This window comes from Dendropsophus ebraccatus, chromosome 6 (genome assembly GCF_027789765.1).
Source record: "Dendropsophus ebraccatus isolate aDenEbr1 chromosome 6, aDenEbr1.pat, whole genome shotgun sequence".
NCBI classification, from domain to species: domain Eukaryota; kingdom Metazoa; phylum Chordata; class Amphibia; order Anura; family Hylidae; genus Dendropsophus; species Dendropsophus ebraccatus.
The window spans coordinates 36,632,419-36,652,974 of NC_091459.1; the positions used below are offsets into that span (position 1 = coordinate 36,632,419).

The 20,556-nt window shown below is 42.8% G+C and overlaps 1 protein-coding gene across 1 annotated transcript in view; it reads right to left on the reverse strand.

The window, feature by feature from the left end:
• Positions 1-11,664: 11,664 nt before the first annotated feature.
• The window catches only part of PDSS2 (decaprenyl diphosphate synthase subunit 2), a 129,809-nt gene continuing 120,917 nt past the window's right edge, over positions 11,665-20,556 (reverse strand). Inside the window, exons 7-9 of the mRNA XM_069973615.1 lie at positions 19,464-19,592; positions 14,479-14,514; positions 11,665-12,855 (exon numbers count right to left, since the gene is read on the reverse strand). Of these exons, the coding sequence (XP_069829716.1) occupies positions 12,697-12,855; positions 14,479-14,514; positions 19,464-19,592 (324 nt within the window). The 3' untranslated portion in view covers positions 11,665-12,696. The remainder of the gene's footprint in view (positions 12,856-14,478; positions 14,515-19,463; positions 19,593-20,556) is intronic.

Consider the following 20,556-nt stretch of genomic DNA (forward strand, 5'->3'; position numbering starts at 1 on the left):
TCAATTGTTCAAGAGGCCATACACACGAAAAGGTATCCAAGGTGCAATATGTATGGACAATTGTGAATGTTGAGCGACTATGTGTAGCGACTACTGTGTGTGGGACAAAACAGGGATAAACAAACAATGGAGGCACAAGGAGGGGAAACATAGAAGACAACAAATACTGCGAGGTCTTGAGGGAAACTGGCTCAAACAATCTTTCCAGAGGAGAATACCATAATACAATACATGAAGAAAATAGAATACCCTTTTGGGGAAATACACTCTTTGGAAAATATACTCTTTAGAAAATAGACTTTCTCTGATGCTATACCTACATAAACTAGCTTCTTACTCAGAGGAGGAGAAAATATCTGTCTTTGCCACGAAAAGATACTCTATGAGAAGATAGACTTTTTCAAAAAACTTTACTCAGACTATCTAAGTGACTTTTCTGCTTACTCAGAGGAAGAAAATATATATGACTTTGATACGAAAAATAAACTTTGACTACTGAAGTGCAATAATAAACTTCTGACAAACACATAATCACGAAAGTGCTTTAGGAAGAACTAAGTAAGTGTCTCTGTTTGGTAGAGTCTCTTTTAGGCAATTAGACCATCGTCCATGTAAAAGGCTCTGGGACAGGCCCTGAAGAACTTTGAACAACTGAGTGTCCTTTCAGCACATAGCTGGGTGATGAAACAAGGAAGCTTGGTCAGGAGAACTAGGTACAAATCTTAAACGTTGCAAATTAACTTGTTCAAACCTAAAACAAAACAGTCATATGAACAGTCAAGAATTTTGCTTTCTGTAGTGAAGCTTAATGAAAGGATGCAGGAGGACCCTGAGTAGGCTTCTTCTTCTTCTTTTTCTCCCATGGATAATAATAACGTGAGGGTGCTGGAGTAGGAGCCTCGCTAGACGCAGTAGTGACCACGATGCTGGGCGTCACTGTGGTGATGGGGGAGATAATAGGGGCCACATGGTAGGTGACCGTTGTGGTGGAACAGGCGGCTTTAGCCACGGCAGCAGGATAGGCAGTGTTAGCTGCTGTGGACTGCCCCGCTGTAGTGGGAGCTGCAGGTGCAGCGGTGAGCATGGCAGTCGCAGCTTTAGTGACAGGCGGCAGGGCAGAGAGGGCGCGCTGAATATCCTCAATCAGCTGCATAATCTTGGGCTCCAGGCCGAACACCCATTGCAGTAAGGGCGGAGAATCACGCCCTGGAGGCTGCCACAGCCCTGGGGAGATTGAGGCCTTGACAGATGTTTCCCCTTTAGGGCCGGGGCCTGAGTAAAACAGAGTCGGTCCACTTACAATCTGCTCGCTGTCCGGTGATGAGGACCCTCCGGTAGAAGAAGCGAAGTCGGCGGTGCTGGAGTGACCGGGTCCCGGGAAAATGCTGGTCTCAGGTATGGGCCCCTCATTCTGATCAGCAGAGGCCTGGATGGAGGCCCGGCTAAGACGTCCGTCGTCCGACGGGGCAGCGCCCCAGCTTGAGTCGCTGTCGGATGGAAACGGAGCCAGCAGGCACGCTGGATCGAGCGCAGGCAGGGATACCGGTAGTTCCGGTGGCACAGGAACAGCTGCGCACTCCTTGCAGGACGCCATTTTGCTGTGCACTGGCGTGGTCTTAAGGACCTGGGAGGAGGCGGAGCGTAGAGGCTGAAGTTCCAGTCTGGCAATCCGCCCAGCAACTGTGACGTCACTCGGCACGGGCAGCCAATCAGGAGGATTCACAGTAAAGTCTATGGCACTGGGCGATTCCCGCGCTTCAGCGGCGTGGCGGTTAACCCCTTCCTCTTTGGGGCATGGCGCAGCAAGTAATTCCAAGGCAGTAGGCCCCCATGGGAGGGCCACAAAGAGATCACTGGGCACATTCACAAATCACATGATAATGCAGCAAACTGTCCACTTTAGCAGCAGCACCCTAGGCAAAGTCTTTCTGGGAGTTGTAGTGCGCCTCTGGGGGATAGTTGGAGCGGGCACAACGCAGTCTGTATCCTGTTCGTGACGCCAAAGTTGCGCTGGGCACTCCGCTGAGAGTAGTGGTAGATGGTAGTACCCGGTAGGAACTCGGTTAGCCACTTGCCTGATGGTATGTCACGGTATGGGCACTAGGGATAGCAGTTGTAGACCGGGAACCTGACCAAGCGGAGCCCGAGAAATTCTTCGTTGTCCTTAGTCAGGGCACCAATAATTACACCAATGCCAAGGTTCAGAAACAACGGTAGTTGTGCATTTATTATAACGGAGGTAACTTGTAGCAACAGTCTTTCCGGATGCAACCGGGAACAAGGCAGACTTGGATAAGGCAGAGTAATGGGTGATGCTGCAATAGGCTGTGGGGTTACAATGGAAGCAGGGGCAGTCACGTGACACCAAGCCATTGCATCATCACACCATTAGGACATATTGGACCAAATATACATGAGAAGTACCATACTTGAACACTGGGGGGGGGGGGGCGACATAATACCCTTAGGCACTGATAACTGAATATGCATGAGAAATAAAGGAAATAACATATATGGCCCTAAGTACTTGTGAAGTTAGGGAGGTATACTGTCAGGGGCGTAGCTAAAGGCTGATGGGCCCTGATGCAAAATTTTAGCTTGGGCCCCCCATCCTAACTAATCAGGCGCAGTCAGAGGACAAAAACATTATATCCAATTACTCTAAGGTGACGCCCCCTTATGTGCCAAAGTGTCATAATGAACTGTCACTGTGTTCCCTCATTTACCGTGCTACTTTCTCCACCTCTTGTACTGTGCCACTGTTGGTGGTGATAGGATGGTAACCTTCATAAATTCTCCGTGGCTATGTGGCGCTAATTCCGTGAGGCCCCGCCCACTTAACACAATCTGCAGTTGATAAAAGATGACTTTTTACTTGAACAAGCACCATGACGTATGATATAAAATAAGGTATGAAAAACGCTAAATTTACCCTTTACACCTGTGTAGAGATGTCAGAATGCAAAAAGGAGGTGACAGTGTCACTTTAAAAATGGCCGCATCCCCACCGTATGGTCAATAATGTGCCCAAAGGCTAAATACCAGCTTGCCCCAAGGTAAAACGTAACTTTTAATTGATTACTGATAAAATATAAACGTGAGTGGTAGTGTATATACAGTGTATACTAAAATAGATATATGCTCATATACATGTATAACCTTTCAGTATAACTATAACCATGTGGTATTCACCAATGAATAGATGCTACTGGGATAAACGTATACAACTCTTATGACTCCACTCCGTACTCAATACGGATACTGTCTGCACTATAGACCAGTTGCATCACTGTCCATATCATACAGTATTTAAAGTCTGCGGGCCCGCAGGTAAGTAATTCGTGTGAGTCAATAACATAAGAGCTATACAATATCAGTGATATGTCATGACAGGCAGTACGTGCCAACGCTCTCTATGACAATATCATGCTATCCAGTAATAGTAATTTGATGGGAATCAGTAGCAGACGATGTTCGCTGTACACTAGCGGTGATATGTTATTGCAGGCAATATGTGCCAAAAACTCGCCATGACTATATCACGCTATTCAGTCTGATCCCTGGTCCTGCAGGGTGTACAGCGCTCTAGACATATTCACATAATGTATGTATTAGGTATATAAATGAGCATATTTCTAATTTAAAATAGCCATAGCCTCCTTGCTGACTAGTTTCGTCGGCAATACTCCGGGGCCGTACACTGCCTGTGCCAGAGATCCCCGAAGTTCTCCCAGGCAGCTGAGCATCTCATCGGAGAAGCTTGGAGACGATCGGCTGCCGGGAGAGCTTCGGGAGAATGACAGAGGCACTGTAAGTTCTTGAAGCCTCTGTCATTTTTCCAAAGCACTCCCAGCAGCCGAGCTTCTCCGATGAGACACTCAGCTGCCCGGGAGAGCTTTGGGGATCCCTGGTGCAGGCAGTGTACGTCACACCGTGTGCGACAGGAACAGGTCACAGGTGAGTTAACAGTTTTTTTCCCCTTTAGCTGCAGTTAGCCCCTGCAGGGTTGTGGTCAGGCAGGGGTTAACATTTTCCGGCGTATAAGGTGAACCGCTGACAATCTTCTGAAGGTTCAAGAGTCGTCTTATAAGCCAGAAAATATTTTTATTTGGAGAGGAGCTTTTCAAATTTTTTTAAAATTTCCTTTTTCACTTTTTAAGTCCTCCTAAGGGACTTTTATGCTGCGTTTACACGGAACAATTATCATTCGAATCTTCGCAATAACGCATTTAATGCATTTGAATAATAATGCATTAATGCATTTGAGCAATAATCGTTCCGTGTAAACACAGCAAACGATCAAGCGACAAGCGAAAAATCGGACATTTTGGTCTTTCAACATGTTCTTAAATCATTGTTCGTCGTTCGCTAAAAATTCGCTGATTGCTTCGTGTAAACAGTCTTTCAAAGATTTACCCTATGTAAAAGATGGGCTTAAGCGATCTTAAAAACGATCGTAATAACTTTAATAATAATAATTTTTCTAACAATTTATTAGTCTAAACGCTGATCATTATAAAAACCAAATTGTTGCTTCAAAATCGTTAAACGATCGATTGGGCGAATTATCGCTTTGTGTAAACGCAGAATAAGAAACAATCATTAAATGGCTTATAATGTTCAATATTGAGGATACTTGAGGAAGGCTTGCTACAATTTTGCGACTGAAAAGAGTTGCTTATAGTTTGATCATAAAAACAGCTTGTATCGGTAATATTGCTCCTGAGGTTCATCAAAACTTGAGCTCTGCGGATGCTGTTGCTTCAGTGGCCTGCAGCGTTGATGTTATGTGCATAGTTGACACTGAAGACAATCACTGGCCTTAGCAGTTTTTGCTTGCATTATGGGGTTACTGGTGGGGCCAGTAAATGTCACATGAAGGATGTACATATCATCACTACAGGGTGTCAAAAACTCACTTGATCCCGTGCCTCCACCATCTTCTCTCCTCATCTGTGCTCTTCAGAGCAGGGGACCAGTCAGAAAAATGGTATACCACTTTATTCAGGACATCTACTGGCCACAGACACCTAATGTATGATTGCTCACACCGATCCTCACTAACGTTTATTCTGCCCAGTATGCAGCTTTCCTGATTTTCAGCTTGTTTTTGACCTTTGCTTTTTCCTGAAGATTAGGAACGGACATTGACACCTGGTATTAAAGGGGTAGTGCGGCGCTCAGCAATTATTCACAGAATAACACACATTACAAAGCTATACAACTTTGTAATGTATGTTATGTCTGTGAATCGCCCCCTTCCCGTGTCCCCCCACCCCCGCACGTGTACCTTGAAATGTGGTGCGCTATACATACCTGATCCGTGTCGACCGACTCCGTCGGCCATCTTCTTTAGAGACGTCATCTTCGGGAGGCCGGCCGGCCGGGCCGACCGGCTCCTGCCGCCCCCCTCTGCCTCTGCGTCATAACTGTGCTAAGCCGCGATTGGCTGAGCACAGTTACGCTCAGTCAATCGCGGCTGAGCAGCTGATGGCGCTGCAGAGGGGGACCGGCATGCGGGACAGCTGCAGCAAGTCGGCCGGCCTCCCGAAGATTGCATCGACAGAAGACGGGGGTCGACACGCGTCAGGTATGTATATCGCACCACACTTCCGGGTACACGTGCGGGGGTGGGGGGGACACGGGAAGGGGGCGATTCACAGACATAACATTTTTGAAGGCCAAGGCTTGTTGCTGTATGCAAAATTGCTGGTAAATTTTGCACAACTTAAAAAAGTGGCAGGCATGTATGTATATATATTACTAACCACACATTCACTTGTTTTACTTGGAGTCAGTTTGCAGAAGTTTTGTGACAAGTCATATGAAGTAAATCAGCTTTACAAGATACCTTTGGTTGTACATGATGCCTGCTAGTGGCTTCAGCATGAGTGGCATACATTAAAAAAAAATTGTTGCAAATTTTTGAAAAATTTTACTGCCAATTGATCGATATGTGCTTGCCACCAAAACAACCCCAGATGAGAGGAACAGATTCTAAGCTGTGGAAACTTATTAAATAAATCTGCTGTGTGTTAATTAGAGGTGAGCGAACCTTGAGCATGCTCGAGTCCATCCGAACCTGAACTTTCGGCATTTGATTAGCGGTGGCTGCTGAACTTGGATAAAGCCCTAAGGCTATGTGGAAAACATGGATATAGTCATTGGCTGTATCCATGTTTTCCAGACAACCTAAGAGCTTTATCCAAGTTCAGCAGCCCCAGCTAATCAAATACCGAACGTTCGGGTTCGGATCGACTCGAACCCGGTTCGCTCATCTCTAGTGTTAAATCTACGTAAAAACAACATGAATACTCAACAGATTTCAATAAATGAATGGAAAAAAACACTTTTTTTTCCCCCCTTCCTTTTGTGCGCAAAATTAAAATATTTATTCAGTTTCCTTAGAAAACCCATTGCTGGACTCCATGGCATTTAACTCTTTTAAAGCTTATTTTTCAATATGCTGCTTTTGCCTCTTTGGCATGCAGTTTCCACTGCCAGCGTAGGATTGGGTAACTATGGTCCACACCAGGCGAATTCCATGCACAAGCCTCCCTGAATCAGAACAGGGCTCATGCACAGAACTCACCTGTCGCGGACATTTCCATGGTAACCTACAGCCCACTACATCTCTAATTCGGAACCCTCCCTCCAATACTTCCAAATTCTCAGGTGACGCCCCCAAGCTTTATGAGACTTTTTGGCTAGGATTCCCTCATAATTCTCCACTCTGGACACTAAAGTCTTCCATTTCTGGATTCCAGGTGGTCGATCATCTATCCATTTCCGTACGATCAGAACTTTTACACAATTCAAAACCTTATTAATAATGGAATTAACCCCTCCATCTTTAAACAACCCCCCCCCCCCCCAAAAAAAAAAAAAAAAAAACTATTTCAGCATCCTCGATAATGGGTACCACCTTTTTCTTAATCAAACGACACACACACTGCCACACTTTGTCCCACAGCCCACGTACTTGAGGGCAGGCCCAGACCAGGTGAAACATATCTGCATCTTTTTTATGGCATTTCTTACAAAGAAATTCCCCACCCTTACTATACTTTGCTAAATCCTTAGGAGATCTATATAACAAATAAAACAACTTATAAAGCATCAATCTATGTGAATGACTCACTGATCCACGTTTCAGATTACCTACCATATTATTCCATAGAGGCGATGGTATCTCCCCGAAAAAAGCCTCCCACTGTGGCTTCACTTTGCTCAGGTGGGGGACTTTTTTTTTTTGTTTTACCAATAATCTATAAATTAAAGCTAAACCTTTCACCCCTGGTGCATTATTACAAATCGTGTCTATTATCTCGTGTGACTCTACCATAAGTGCTTCTGTGTCCTTAGAAGAATGAAAGGCTTGGCGAAGCCAGTTATACCATAGTATATGTTCCTCCGATACACCATACCTTGTGCAAAATGTGTCAAATGAAATAAATATTCCACTCTCCCAAACTTGAGAGACATACCTTAGCCCTTTCTTTGTCCAAAATCTTGCTACCTCATCCCCTAAGACTTCTAATAGACTACTATTATTCCACAACAACGTGCTGTTTGTGAAACCCCTAAGCCCACAAATTTTTCCCTCCATACCTTACTATACAGTAGGGAGTAAGTCCCCCACTCCTCACTCCTTAGTGAAAATTGCCCTGCTTCCAGCACTTCAAATATATCAGTGTAAAACTTATCCACGTGTTGCATAAAAAAAGAAAGAACAGGGAAGGATCTCCACCCAGCCAGGCTCTGGGCCCTCCCAGCCAGGAAGTACAGCCGAAAGTCCGGCAAGGACAGTCCACCCTCCCCCTCCCTTAGTATAAGGGGGCACAGAAGTGGGGTTGGGGTTATTGTTTTTTGTTTTTTTTTCTGAACAATGACTTTCAATATCTTATATTGGAACCTGAGGGGGACAGGTAAAAAGAACAGCAGCATTTGATTTAGTAAATCGACATCTACCAGCTGTTCTGTGCTTACTTGAGACCCACTGTACGGAGGAAACGATGGGTAGAATGAAGAGGAAATGGGCGAGTTATGATTATCATGCTGTATACTCGGTCTATTCGGCGGGGGTCTCTGTTCTTATACATAACAAGATTCCCTTTCTCCCTATTAAGGTTAAATAGGACCCCAGAGGCCGATTCGTTTTCTTACACTGTAAAGTTTTCTCCAAAGAGATGGTGTTGGCTTTTTTTTACATTCCTCCACCCTTTTTCCCTCAGGTTCTGCTGGATCTTACTAGATTCATTATGGGGAAGGAAAAACCTTCCCTTAATTATTTGTGGGGATTTTAATACTATTTTAGATGAACAGCTAGACAGGACCAGGAGTAATAGGGTTAAGAGAACAAGAAGCAGTCCTATGGTGGGTCTGATCGGGGAGCTGGGGTGGAGGGATGTATGGCAAAGTCTATATGGAGAAAGGGTTGCTTATTCATGCTTTAGCGCCACACATGACACAGCTTCAAGAATTGACTTTGTATTCTGCAACACCTGTGCTCTTCCCTTGATAAAAAATATGTCATATGAAGCCCGTGTTCTGTCGGACCATTCTCCTATGACTGTTAAGGTCTGCTGTACTGTCGATCACAAGGTTCCTCTGCTCCTGGGGCAGATGGATTGCCGTTGGAATTGTACCGCGAGTTCGGGGATGTCTTAATGCTGGTACTATTGGAGGTTTTTTCATGAATCCTGTGAAAAAGGCATTCTCCAGGATTCAATGCGGGAGGCACATGTTGTTCTTATTTTGAAAAAGGGCAAGGACCCAGAAAAGATTGAGTCATACAGGCCAATTTCCTTGCTCAATTCTGATTGTAAGACTTGGGCTAGGGTTTTGGCAGGAAGGCTGGCGAAAATTGCGCCTGACATTATTGGTGCAGAACAAACAGGATTTGTTCCAAAAAGGTCCATATTTGATAATATTGCAAGGGCTTTCTGTAATTCCCAGGTGGACGCCGATGGTCCCCACTCCATCCTGTCATTGGATGCGATGAAGGCCTTTGACAGGGTGGAGTGGGGATTTTTGTGGAGGACTCTGAAAGAATTTGGTATGGGCGAGAACTATGTTTCTTGGGTTAAACTTATATGCCTCATCAACAGCTAAAAAAACTCTTTTTTTAAGAGAATTGACTGAAAATCAGTTTCTTTACGAGAAAACTTTACCACATTCCGCAAAAAAACTTAGAGGAAGACAAAATCCCCTTCCTGCACAGAATAACGCAACAAGCTTTTGTGTGATAACTTCCTGACATTTTTTTCCGCTAGGTGAGATGATGGATAAAGGATAACTTAACTGAAATAACTTTACTTCAAGTGTCTAAGTGAGCGATGTAATGAAATCTGTTTGCTGTGCTAGCTGTCTCCGGATTGGGCTGTAATTACACCACAGAAGGAAGAAAGGTAGCTGAGTCTCAATCTAGATCATTTGTGTAAACTCAGCCTTCTTGTCAACGACGTTCTCACGTTGCATGCATGCAAACCACAAAAATCATCTCCAATGAACAAAACAGAGACAGGCTCAGGTTCCAGGCTTGTGAATACCTTATATTCTGTCACTAAAGTTTCATCTAACAAACTAAATGTTAGGATGTACAGAAAAAAATAAAAATAAAAAGAATATATACATAGTTTTTCAAGTTTTCAAAGTACAGGGACACCTTCATCAAGCAAGTTTATAAATGAGAGGCCAGCATAGCTTTCATACATCAAATTAAGCTAACGCATTAATACATTTGTTACTTTGTATATTGTTTGTTAAGGTCTTTCTTAAAGCCTTACTGTCATTTGTAGTAACTTTTAAAATGTCAAAAGTTACTGATCGCACCCAATCTCACGCCCAAGACCCAATGCAATCCATGAATTCACACCCTGGGAGAGTGTGCAGCAGTGTTTCTCTCCTCAGCTGTCAATTACAGTATATCCAACTCTCTCACTACATTACAGTCTATGCAGGGAAAGAGATGGATATTTGGCCAGCCAGGGAATGGAGCGCTCTCTTTCCCGACTAGATCAGTAAAATGAGACCCTTTGCGATCAGTAACTTTTGACATGTCTAATGACATAAACAGAAGGGTGAAGCAGCATCTGCAATTGATAACACCTAGCATACATAATATATACTGTATGTTTAGAAACTGCTATATTTTTGAAAAGGAGGTTCTTAGCAAACTATCTTATTAAATACAATGTACCATTTTACCATACTGCAGACGTTGTTGGACCCTTCTGTTGTCTGTATGTTAGCCATGGCAGCGTGCACCTGCATAGTGTTAATAGTGGTATTTGTTTTGCAGGCCATTTTCTTTTGTTTTTCATGTCTGATGACACGTCAAAAGTTACCACAAATGACAGTAACGCTTTAAACATGATGATGTGGTGTTTTTGTTGTGTGCTTTCTGGGTATAATCTTACAGATTCATAGTTACCACAGCCAAGCTCTGTGATTCACATTTGTTCAAACAGTAAACACAGAATGTTATACCTGCTATCACTGAAAAATACATTTTTACAAGAAGGATACTGTCGACTGGTTATAGATAGACAGGTCTAAAGAGTCACAAGGATTCCATGGAGCAGCTTTTTGAACTGGGGATACTGGTTTATTGCCTTGTCCTCTCTTTCCTTCCACAGTAACGCTCCCAGACCTGATTTCACAGGGTACTGCATCCAGCCCCACTAACTTAAAGGTTCCCCTATTTCATTTTCCTACACAGGGTGGCAAGAGACCTGCCCGAGATGAGTCCATACCAGAGTTTGGCACAGACATGCTCTGTAACCCCCATTAATGAGATATAAGGAACTATGCCCCATTAATAACTTATATTGTGATCCTTCAGTTATACTGCATTGTGACCCCACGTTAAATTTGACTGTGTCCCCTTATTACCTTTAAATTCACTGCACCCGTTGCCCCCTTAAATAAGGTATAATGCACTGTGGCCCCACTCAAAGAGGATGTACCACCCGGTACATCCTCTTTAACCTGAACCCGCGGATCGATCGGCGCCGGCACGGAGATGCTGAAGGAATTCCCTCCCCTGTATGACGCGGCTCCATTCATTCTAAGCGAGCCGCGTCGATCCGTGGGTTCAGGTTAAAGAGGATGTACCGGGTGGTACATCCTCTTTAATAAGGTATAATGCATTGTGTTCCCTAAGTGTGTTCCTGTCATGCCGGATAAGTGGTAAGTTCCTCTGTTAGGGTGGGTTCACACTACGGAATTCTCGCGGATGTCCGCGGAATTCCGCTGTCTGTCCGCGCGCCTTTCCGTCGACTCCATAGACACGATTCTATGGACCGGCGTATTCCGCTATCCGCCGAAAGAAGTGACATGTCACTTCTTTTGCCGGATAGCGGAATACGCCGGCAAAAACAGAGTGTTCTTTTTTTTTTTCTATTCTAGCACCTGGGCCAAAATGACTACAGATGTTTCCACTCTGGGGTCACCACCTTTACTACTCTTCCATCTATACAAAAAAACTAAGTTCTGGCGCTATTACACAGAGAGATTCACCAAATCTGGCAGATATCTCCCCGTGTAATAGAGCCTATGAACAAACACATATCGGCTGATTGCGCACTTTAAATTTGTCAAAATTTTAATCAGTGTAAAAAAAAACAAAAAAAAAAACATAGATAGATGACAACCGTAGAGTGGAGAAAATCCATTTAATATAAACAAACTCCGACTGGTTTTTACATGGTATTCACAAAGATAAATTATAAAAATAGCATAGCATATTTTTTTTCTGAACAGAACAATGTACACACTAGACATGTTAATGTTTATTCCGATAACTTTCATTGCTTTAGAAAGAAATTTACAATTTACACTTCTTAGATTATTTAATTTTTCTTATTTTAGCCCTTTAATAAAACATAATAGAAATAAAAATCATCAATCTAGAAAACTTTTGATGCGCTTCACAACAGTGACTGAAATGCCGGGAATTATAGAGCATCTTGGCAATGCTGGAACATTCTTTTTGGGCAGACAGATCAGTAACTATACTATGCTTTTCTCATTTGAAATAATTATTATTGACAAAACATGATATAAAATGTAAACTGGAGAGGGCTGTGGTTCTTCTGTAGCAGAATTCAACAGCTAAGCAGATTTAATCAGACGCTCAGGGCACCTCTATATATTTAGGACGACGGCGTTTCACATTTTCTGGTAATGAGGAGTGTCCTTGATGTGGGCACACATTGCATGGTATTGTGGAACTCAGTTTGGAGAAGAGATTTCCTATTGACACCTGCAGAATCCCACCCCTTCTGTCCTCCCAGGAGCAGGAAAACCACAGGCCACCACGCTGGCGCCATCCCTGGCTATGTCCAATCAATAAGAACTTATTTCCTGGCCATTTGCTGAGGTCACAGCAGCAAACCTCATTAATTATTTCTACTAGTTCAGCCTCAAGTGTGCTTCTGGCATGACAAGAGAAAATGATTTGACCTTTTTTTTCCTTATTCTATTTTTATCAGTAGCAATCCAAACAAGATAAAAAAAATATGCTGTACATCCATTGTTCAATGTGATGAATGAGAATCTGAAGGGAAACTAGTCCATCGATGACTACCCCGGGATTTGCTGAATAATCAGGTTTTACAATTAGAAAATAAAATAAAAATAAATAAAAATAATAAAATTAAATTAAACAGCAGGAATCGTCTGCTGGCAGTGTCATGGAAATCTGGTCACAGCGTATACAATGTTCTCTAAGGCAGATCTGGCCTTTGAGGGAGGGAAGCAATGTAGGTTCTCCAGAGCCTTGTTTCCATGGTAACGGCACAGGTCAATAGCTGCAGTCACACCTTTGCCAGCCTTGATTGCCTCCTGCAACTGTGAGAAAGCACAGGCACCCATGAAACGCCAGTCGCGCTGCCACATGGCATAGTAGATTTTTTATTGTGACATGAATTATAATCTCACCCCTATTGTTCTTAACAAAGAGAGATGCCATCTCTGCTATAACACGTCTGTAAAGACGACTGCTTAATGAGATCACATCGCGCTGTACGAACAAGAGGCAGCTTTTTTTTTTTTGGGTTGGAAAAGTGACGAGGGACGTTATGGTCTCCTCAGTCTGCTAGCTGCAACGTTAAAATCGCTGCTTTTCTCTGCCAGTGACATGAGTTTTATATCAACAAAGTGGAGTTTAGAAACCTTAAAGCGACTCTGTACCCACAATCTGCCCCCCCCCCAACCACTTGTACCTTCGGATAGCTGCTTTTAATTCAAGATCTGTCCTGGGGTCCGTTTGGCAGGTGATGCAGTTATTGTCCTTAAAAAACATCTTTTAAACTGGCAGCCCTGTGCCAAACGGCCGTGGCCTAGATTGTGTATGCATTAGGCTGGCACAACCTCTATGTCCCTCCTCCCCGCCCTCCTCATGCTACAGGCAGATTATCTTCTATTCCTCACCTGTGTAAGCACGGCATATGGGCTGGATCGTTAAGGCACCTGTGCAATGTTCAGACAGGAGAAAATGTTCTAGGGGCATTCCTAAAGATGAAGAGGGTGGGGAGGAGGGACAGAGGGGTGGTGCAAAGTTAGGGCACAGATACTGTAAGCCACGGCCGTTTGACACAGGGCTGCAAGTTTAAAAGTAGTTTTTTAGGACAATAACTGCATCACCTTCCGAACGGACCCCAGGACAGATCGTGGATTAAAAGCAGCTATCCGAAGATACAAGTGGTTTGGGGAGGTCAGATTGTGGGTACAGAGTCGCTTTAAGGGTGCCTTCACATGTACCGTATCGCTGCGTATTTCTCGCACAAAACTCGCAGCAAATTCGCATGAAAGTAGCTGCGTTTTTTTGTGGTGTTGAACTCGCCTGTGAAAATCACGTGAAAATCTAAACTGTGATTGACATGTGACTATGCTTGCCATTATTAAGATTTTATAGCTCTTCCTATCACCATCATCAAGTAAAAATCATGTCACTGTGTTACCGCTCCCAGAGCCCCTGCTGCACCGCATCATGGAGTTCCCAGACCCCGGCTGTCATCTCCCAGGTTTAAGATACGTCAGGACCCGGACTCAACGTCACAGATGATGGGATTTAGCCACCTCAGCCAATCAGTGAGTGCCGCAGTGTCCTGCCCCAGTTACTGATTGGCTAAGTGGGGCATCATCAGCTGGGTGATGATGTAGCCGGAGAGGAGCGCAGAAGACAGACGGCGGGGTCCAGGAGCGGGACGTGGCTCTGCGTGGGCGCCGGGACAGGTGATTATAACTTTTTTTTATTTTTCTCCACCCCCCTTTCTGTAATGAATTCTGTCATATCACAGACCGGCTCTGAAATTCCAGCAGTGGTTGCTTTGGACAGTCACACCAGTTTCTATTTTACAGTTTCAAAAATCTGGGCCATAGCCTTTTTTATTTATTGATTTTTTAATGTAGTTGTGTAACGCTTTGTTGTAAATTGTATATTGTGTAGATTGTATGAGTACATATACTAACCTTTGCTAGGTCTATTAGGTTTCCTTTCAGCTGAGCCTAAAAATAGAGAATACACCATATGTTACAAAAATATACAGCGCTTTTTGCAAAACCACAATCTAAAATTCTGTTCACACTGAATTTGTGATTTGGCGGGCAGAAGAATCTATTAAGATATGCCAAACAGCTGTTGCATTTATGTTTGTATCCATCACCAACATTTTAATAAAGAGAAGCATATGTTATACAGTGGTGTGGCGACTATTAATAATAAATAGACTCTAGAGGCAAGTCATTGACAAGTCAGCTTCAAATGGATTTATCTTCACACCTTTGGAGTCCTGTTGAATAATGGGTCTTTTATTGATTTAGTGCTTGGGTTCACTGGAGGATGCTTGTTACTTTCATGGGCAAGTCTGAACCTACTTTAAAGTGATACTGTATCCACAAACAGCTGGTACCGTTTGATGACAGTAAGTCCTTTCTGGTCATGTATTTTAAAATGTGCCCAGTGCATTGGTTAGGGTAAAAAATGATCTTTTAATCTGCAGCAGCTGAGTCAATGTGGCGTGGCCTAGAGTGTCTGAGCTCTAGGCCTGTGATGCCACTCCTTTCTTCCTCCCCTCCCACCTCATCATTAGCAACACCCCTGGGCAGGATTTTTCCTATTAGGAGGGAGGGAAGGAAGAAAGGAAAGACGTTGCAGGCCTACAGCACAGACATTCTAGGCCACACCACATTGACTCGGCTGCTGCAAATTAAAAGATAATTTTTCTTCACTAACCAAAGCACCATGTGCATTTTAAGACAGGACTTATTCTAATCAAATGGATGGTACCAGAGGTTTGGGGAAGTGGGTTAGTGAATACAGTGTCGCTTCAAGCCAAGTTAAAAAAAGAAGCATGTATTTACTAGTAATTGATAAAAAGGATGGGATTTCTCGAAAGTGCACCTAGCATACGTTGGTTTGGCCTCCTCCCGTGCCTGATTTATCATGATTTAGGCCTCTGTAAATCATGGTGAAAATCATGTTGCAACTGTAAATCATGGTGAAAATCATGCTGCAACTGTAAATCATGGTGAACATCTATACCAGCCTCAGTATTATTGGATTTACGGAGAGGTTTGCGGCTCTCAGTAAATGCGACATGGGGCATCGGGGCTGGGCTTTTCGTTAGACCGACATACATGATAAATGCCCCCCTATATGTGTAGTAGATTTTTTTTTTATGCCACCACAGCTTACATGCAGGTGAAACTACCAGATTTATTGACACCAACACACAATCACTACATTTTTGCCTAGGACAGGGTTTCCAAAAAGCATACGCTTGGCAGTAAGTGCTCACAAAAAGGTAAATAGAGACTTAGAGGAACAGTTATGTACAATCGATTTGTGCCTAGACAGTTACCTACTATACTCCACTTCCAGCCCCATATACCTCGCTAGACTTTTAGCAATCTAGTATATTCAAGCATGGAAGCTTAAAGCACCATAAGAAGACCACATAGAAAAACGTCTAGATTAAAGGAGACCTGTCACCCCTGACCCTCAGCTAGATCCCCTTATACTGACCTGATCCCGCCGGGTCCCGCTACCCGGAGCAGGTCACGAGACGGAGATATCCCGGTCAGAAGCCGGTGCGCACGCTGTGGAGATAGGTCCGGCGTCCATAGAGAATGAATGGAGACGGACTCATCTCTGCAGTGCGCACGGCTCCATTCATTCTCTATGGACGCCGGACCTGTCTCCACAGCGAGCGCACCGGCTTCTGACCGGGATATCTCCGTCCCTGGACTGGCTCCGGGAACAGGACTCGGCGGGATCAGCTCAGTATCAGGGGATCTAGCTGGGGGTCGGGAGCCTGTCACCCCGACACAGGGGGTGACAGGTCCTCTTTAAGAGCTCAAACTCAATAAGAGTAATAAGAAGTATTTATTCTGTGTTGCTAAAATAATTGTTTATACCCAACGAAAATTTTTCTTTTTCCATTCTTAACCCCTTAAGGATGCAGCCAGTTTGAGCCTTAAATGGGCTATTCAGAATAAGAAAAAACACAGCTACTTAACTGCAAAAACAGGACCACCACTGTCCTCAGGTTGTGTGTGGTATTACAATTCAGCTTCAAAACACACACCCAAACTGTGGACAAGAGTGGTGCTGTTGCTGGAAGAAAGTGGCCATGTTTTTGTAAGCTTTGATAACCCCTTTAACCCTTAGAGGACCAAGCCCAAAATGACCCAGTGGACTGCACCAATTTTTATTTCTTCATTTTTTTCCACCTCCCCTTCTAAGGGCTCTAGCACTTTCATTTTTCTATCTACAGGGCTATGTAAGGGCTTGTTTTTTTTTCAGAAACAAGTGTACTTTGTAATGGCACCTTTCATTCTACCATAACATGTATGATGGAACCCCAAAATATTATTTATGAAAATATAAATTGGAAAAAAGAATGCAATTTTCTAACCTTTGAGGGATTCCAGTGTCTACATAATGCACCATGCAGTAAAAGCGACATTATACCATTATTCTATAGGTCAGTCTTAACACAACCACATGCAGGTTTACACAGATTTTCAATTTTTTTAAATGAAATCCTAATTATTAATAAAATGGCCGTATTGTGACCTACGGTGCTGACCGGGGTGTCATTTTTTGTGCCATAATCTCTAGTTTTTATTAATACCATATTTGTGTTGATCAGACTTTTGATCACTTTTTAATTATTTTATACATAATATATATATATATATATATATATATATATATATATATATATATATATATATATATATAAATAATTTTTTTTTATATATATATTATGGAATACGCTGTTCGTTGTGTGGGATAATGATTGTTATATTTTAATAGATGGGACAATTACGCACGCTATGGTATATAATATGTTTATTTATTTTTATATGTTTTATTTATGATAGGGGGTGATTTTAATCTTTATTGGGGCTTTGGTGTATTTTTAAGAACATTTTTACTTTTTTTTTTCTTGGGGGACTATTACATGCAATTAGATTTCCTACACTTGATCAGTGTTATAGGTACCCTGCTCATTGAGCCTGCCTGTGGCAGACTCAATGATCAGGGCGCAGATCGGACTGCACAGAGGAAGGAAAGAGACCTCCGGCGGTCCAACACTGCAATTGGGACCCCCCAGTTACACTGCTCCTGTCGCTTACACTTAAAAGCTGCGTTTAAGGGGTTAATGACAGGCTGCATCGCGATCGGTGCAGTCTGTCATTAATGGTGAGGGCCTCGCGGCGGACTCCGCTTGAAGTTCCACCTGTCCCACTGACTCAATGATATTCTCAAACTCAATCTGCTGTCCGCCGAAAAAATGACGTAATGATTTATAGTTTTTATTTTATTTTTTATTGTTATTGAAAATTAATCGACCGCGCATTGCTACATGTAATAGAAATGCGCAGCTGACAGCTGATAAATGTGTATAAAAATAAAATAAAATTTATACATACCTGTCCACGCTCCCCAGGGTTCTTGCTTCTCCCCGCAGCCATCGCTGGAAGTTCAGAGCCTGTCTCTGAAGCCAATCCCCGGCCGCAATGCTGTCCCAAATTGGCCAGGGATTGGCAGAGACGGGTGTAGAAGCTTTCATTGTGACTCCTGACAGCAGAGAAGAGCTACAAGGTCACTGGGGAGTGTGGAGAAGAAAAATACATTATCTTCTACAGTATATACAGCAGGGGCTGCACGGACATCGTTAACAATGTATGTGCAACCCTTGCTGCACGATAGTCGCGCCACGTGATAGGCTTTGTAAGCGAGTAACAATCAAGCAGATCGTTGCTCACTTAATAACGCCCTTATTCTACAGTGCTGTTGGAGTGTTGCATGGGTGACCTGTGTCAACCTAGTAAGGGTCTACACTATTTACCAGAAAGCAAAGTGAATTTTCTGCCCTTGTCTATCTCCCTTTTGAACTTAGCTTAAGTGAGTCCTAACATTACATCATTAAATCATTTAATTTACCAAATATATCTCTTTACCACAGAGAACTTTCAAGTCTTGGCCACTTTGTGTATCCCTTTCCCCGAAATCTGGTGTCCACTGTCTGTTAGAAAAAATCTGTCTAGTAATAAATACAGCAGTACAAAACAAAGGAAGTGGGTGGGGCAAAGCATGTGATATGAGAAATAGAGGGAGATAGACTGCATACCTGAAAGTTGTGTCTGCTTTTCAAAGGATCTCTACTGGCTTTATTCTCATCTCAGCACTAAAAAGCTAGATGCTTATTGCATCCCTTTCCTTGCTGTGCCGCTGTTTTTTAAGTCGGCTCAGATAGCAACTTACAAAACCAGTGCACCAGGATCCCCAGCCCTCTTAACATACCATCTTTAGTAATGTACTGTGTAAATCATCAGCCCAGCGCCAACCTGTTTATTGCACTTTTACCAGCACTATGTCATGACATAGAAGGGGGGAGCAGGACTTGAGCTGTGATTAGACAGGCAACCAAGGGAGGAAGTCCCATTTGTGTACTACTGGCACATAGCCCATCCCTGGTCCTGACTTCTGAAATGGAGAAATGAAAAATAGCTGTGTTCTATCAAGGAGGTTGTCAAGGGGTTCAAAAACAGCAGTGAGAGTACCATAAATTACTCTGAAGGCTTAATATAATCCATGCATGCTTTAAAAGAATTTTTTTAAACAATAGAGCCAATAGAGAAGTGACTGAAATAACTGCACACGTGACCAACCAACTGGAATTGGACATTATTAGCACCACAAGGAAAATGAAGACGATGTCCGCTAATATTCTGATCATGTATCCAACTGGATTTCATGGGAAAACATTCTTAATCATGAAGGGGTTAAAGGCAATAGAAATGCGCACACTATATAAATTATTTATGCTGGTAAATAATATAACAGACATGATAAAATCATTCATTTATTTATTTATGTAAGACATGCAAGCAAGACACGGTTTTGAATAGAACCATCACATGGCCAGAAACATAGTCATTACCTGTTTGACCTGATCCATCCATGCCGCTCTTCCTATAAACTCCTGGTGAAGAACAACAGGGGCACAGTTCAGACTAAAAGATGTACCACTGTCTTTTCCATTCATGAATGGCTGCAGGTCTGAGTTCAACTGAAATACAGATAGAAAATATTGCTCTAATCATGATGACAGTCAATCAGGTCTACGTCAATATGTACAATAAGCAGCAGAATCAAGAGCAAACTATTACATCCATTGTCTGAATATTAACCACATGTGCAATGGTGAAACCAACCCTTTAATCTAAGGCTATGCTCACACAATGTCTTTTTAAGGCAAAATAACGTCCATTGTTTATTTATGGCCGTTTTATCAATGTTCATGAACACTGATGGCCAGCATTTTAAAATGTCAGCAGTTATTTAAAAAAATTAAGGCTGTTATTTTGCAAAAAAAAAAAACAAAAAAAAACCACACACACGTGTGAAATAGCGGACCGGGTTCGGGTTTGAGTCCATCCGAACCCGAACGATCTGCATTTGATTAGCTGGGGCTGCAGAACTTGGATAAAGCTCTAAAGTTGTCTGGAAAACATGGATACAGCCAATGACTATATCCATGTTTTCCACATAGCCCTAGGGCTTTATCCAACTTCAGCAGCCACCGCTAATCAAATGCCAAAAGTTCGGGTTCAGATGGACTCGAGCATGCTCCTGGTTCGCTCCTCTTTAGTTAAAAGGCATATTTTACTAGAAGCGAATTGCTATTGTATTTTACAATTACTTGTAAAATGTTACCATTACAGGAGGTGCTCTTACCTGCATGGAACACCAAGCTAGTCTACATATCTATAAAAATGGCAAATGCTGCAAGGGAAAAAAAAAGACATAAGCAATAGGAAAAATTTTTTTGAGTGTACCTGTCATTTAAAATATTTTTGCAGAAATCACGCAATTTTAAGAAACTTTGTAATAGATTTTATTAGGCAAAAAAAGCCTCTTTCTGTACTCAAAAAGCAGTTTTGCAGCCCCCCCCCTTTCCTTATCTGTTCATGATCAGGCAAAGCAGTCTTCATTACAAAGGAGCAAATTGAAGACGGGTTTGCTGAGTCCTA